The 3060-nt window shown below is 70.8% G+C and overlaps 1 protein-coding gene across 1 annotated transcript; it reads right to left on the bottom strand.

Moving 5' to 3' along the window:
* Positions 1 to 54: 54 nt before the first annotated feature.
* H696_02534 (hypothetical protein) lies at positions 55 to 2191 on the bottom strand (the record flags this gene model as incomplete). Its single annotated transcript, XM_009496439.1, has 2 exons — positions 55 to 626; positions 796 to 2191. 2 exons carry the CDS (start codon positions 2189 to 2191, stop codon positions 55 to 57), a joined length of 1968 nt encoding a protein of 655 aa, XP_009494714.1.
* Between the last annotated feature and the right edge of the window lie 869 nt (positions 2192 to 3060).

Here is a 3060-nt window from a genome sequence, read left to right as displayed (position 1 = left end):
TTCCCACGATGTAACACGTGTGGCAATTCACTCACGTGTTGCTTCATCTATCGTTTACATGGGGATTCCACTACAGAACAGGCCGAGCCCCATGACCAGGTGCCCGGTCGAGTCCAGCATCGGCCCGAGCTCCGTGCTGAAGTCCACGCGATACGAGGGCGGCGTGTCGAACAGCCGCAAGGCCACCGGCGGCGACTTGCCCGACCAGCCGATGTCCGCCAGGTCCATGATCAGCGGATTCTGCCCGGGCCCGGGGAAGAGCAGGACATGGCCCGGCTCCGTGCCCACCGGCGGGATAACCGGCCGGCCGGTGGCCGGATCCACGCGCAGCCGCGTGGGCCCGACGCCGGTGACCTGCGTCTCGGGCACCGGCCCGGGCAGGGTCTCCCGGCCGATTGTCCCGAGCTGCACCCTGTCCAGGCGCATGGCCGTCGGCAGGCACACCCCCGCACGCCGCGTGTAGCTCCCATGGCAGTCCGACACGCAGACCATGCTCCCGCCAGGGCCGCTGGGCTGCAACACCCGCGAGCCCTTGCACACAAGGCAGTCGCTGGCGTCGCACGTGTGGCAGGCGCTGTCGGCGCAAGGCCGACACACATGCCCGGGCGAGGAGAACGGCGCCTCGCCTTCACGCGGCGCCCTGGGGGGGGGGGGGGGGGCACGGGCGGCCCGCCGCCCAACGGCCGACCCCCATACCTACGGGTCAGCTGCTGGCCAGAACACAGGAAGTCCCCGCGCGGGGGCGCGAAAAGGGAAAAAATAAGACCGAACCCCCGGCTCATCTGCCGGACGCACCCTCCGGATGGTCCAGATAATGGCCCACCGCACAGGCGGCACACAGCTGCCCGGGCACGAGGTACGGCCCGGGCACGCGATTCTCCGCGCATGCCCAGCCCTCGCTCGACCCGGTCAGCCCGCCCGGCCCGTCGCACACAATGCTCCCATCGATGCCGCAGCCGAAACGCCCGGACTCCAAGAGCGCCCGCTGGTCGGCCATCAATGCCCACTCGCCGGCCGGCGCGGCCGCCAGGCTCCTTTGCAGGCGGACCAACTGCAGGTTCTCCGGCGCCCGGGAGCCCGGCGGCACGACCAACCGCCGCCAGACCAGCTCGCCGGGCAGGACCCGGGCTCGCCACAGGTCCATGGCTCCGGCCTCGGCACCGGGGCCGGGCTGCACGAAATACAAGAAGGGATAGGTGTCCTGGAGGCTCGGCGCCTCGGGCGGGGTCACGAGGCGCCCCGCGGCCGTCGAGGCCCCGGCCGGCAGCGACGCGGTGAAGGCCGCCCCGGCGCCCGGCACCGGCTCCGCCTGCCCGGCGCACGGGATAACATGCACACGGTTGCCGGCCATCAGGAGCACGACATCCCCCGCGCCAGGGCACTCGTCCGCCGCCGAGACCACCCGCGTGGCGGACAGCTGCCGGATGAGGCCCAAATTCGCCGGCACCGGGATCGTTTGCACGGTGGCCGGGCCGCCGGACGCCCCGGCATGGCGGACGTGCCACAATGCCCGGCCGGCAGCCAGGTAGAAGGTACGCCCGGGCCCCGGGCCGGCGAGGGCCACCTCCCCGGCCGCCACCGGCATCCCAAAGGACACCTGGTCCAGCCCGGCCGCGGTGAGCTCCCACAGGTGCACCTCCCGCGGCCCGCCCGGCGGCTCGGTCAGCCCCAGCAGATCCACATGGCGCGCGCCGAGCGCATGCCCGGCCAGCAACCTCACCGGCCCGGTGGGGAAGTCCCTCGAGGTACTTTCATCGAACAGGCAGGCCCACTGGTCCGTGTACAGAACGCCCACCGGGAACTCTGCCCCCGCCAGTGGCAGGACCATCCGCTGGGGCGTCACCCCGGGGGGGATCCTCATGTGCGGATCGAACGTCCACTCCCACGAGAAGAGCGTTCCCCAGCGGGTCTCGTCCGACACCTCCAGGTAGGTGGTTTGGTTGTACAGGCGGGACCCCTTGATGTGGGTGTCCACCAATTGCGACGGGCGCCCGAGGGTGGTCACGGCATTTCCATACGTCCGGTCCCCATGGCCTTGGTACCATGTGGCGTGGAGATACAAGTCCGGCACGGTGGCCCGGACCCCGGCAGGGGCATCTGCCAAGAGGCCCGCGAAGAGCAGCCCCATGCTCAGCAGCAGCCGATAGGGGACCGCCGCGGCTCGGCGTCGCCGGCCCGGGCGCTGGACCATGGTATTGGCGAAGCACCACACGAGGCCACCAGGACCCGGGGAGAAATGGAAGCCCCGAAGCGCGGGATGTGGAGAGGGGGAAGAGGGGGGGGGGAGGGCAGGGAAGAAAAGCAGGCCGACGATTTACTCGGGCGCGGAGGCGGATGGAAAGAGGTTTGCCTCCACTTGGAGCCGGCATCGAGCACACACTTATAGCTCCTTTCGCGGGGGCCGGAAGCCGCCGGGGAAGGAGGCACCACGCGAGCTTGATCCCCCATGCCCCCATCCCTGGGCATGCACTCGGGAACCATGACAGGCGCCCCATCGCCCGCCGCCACCTCGCCCCCCTCCTCCACGGGGAGCCCCCCTTCGAGCAGATGATCCCCTTGATGATCGGCCCGTGGGCGTGCGCCTGGCGCCGCATCCGGGGCTTCGAACAACTCTTAGACAGATATCCGCACTCGCGCTCGTGGATCTCTGGGAACCACCCCGGCCACTCGTGTAAACAAACCGAGATCCGCGCCGGCAGCCTCGGGGGACATGCAGGCACACACACACACACACGCACACACGCACCCTGCATGGTGATGATGCGGCCCGCCTCGTGGCGTCGCGTTGACCCTCGGGTCCGTGATCTCGCCGGCTGCCCGGCGCCCGTGCCCCTCCCTGTGGACGAGGCATGGCCACCTGTTGGCTGCTCTCTGCCCTTGGCCCGAGCACTCGCCGCCACGTTGGCACTCCGTGGCATGAGCGGTGGATGCGCGCCCGGGCCGCCGGGAGCGCCCGCTGGCCCTCGCACAGGCAGCCGGCCGCCCAACTGACCGCCCTCCTCCCCTGAGATCCGCCCGCAGGCCGGACCCCTCGGCGACGGGCGGCCTAACACCCTCCAG

This window comes from Fonticula alba (genome assembly GCF_000388065.1).
Source record: "Fonticula alba strain ATCC 38817 unplaced genomic scaffold supercont2.3, whole genome shotgun sequence".
Lineage (NCBI taxonomy): Eukaryota > Rotosphaerida > Fonticulaceae > Fonticula > Fonticula alba.
Note: the sequence above shows the minus strand (reverse complement) of the source record. Positions and strands in the feature narration are given on the sequence as shown.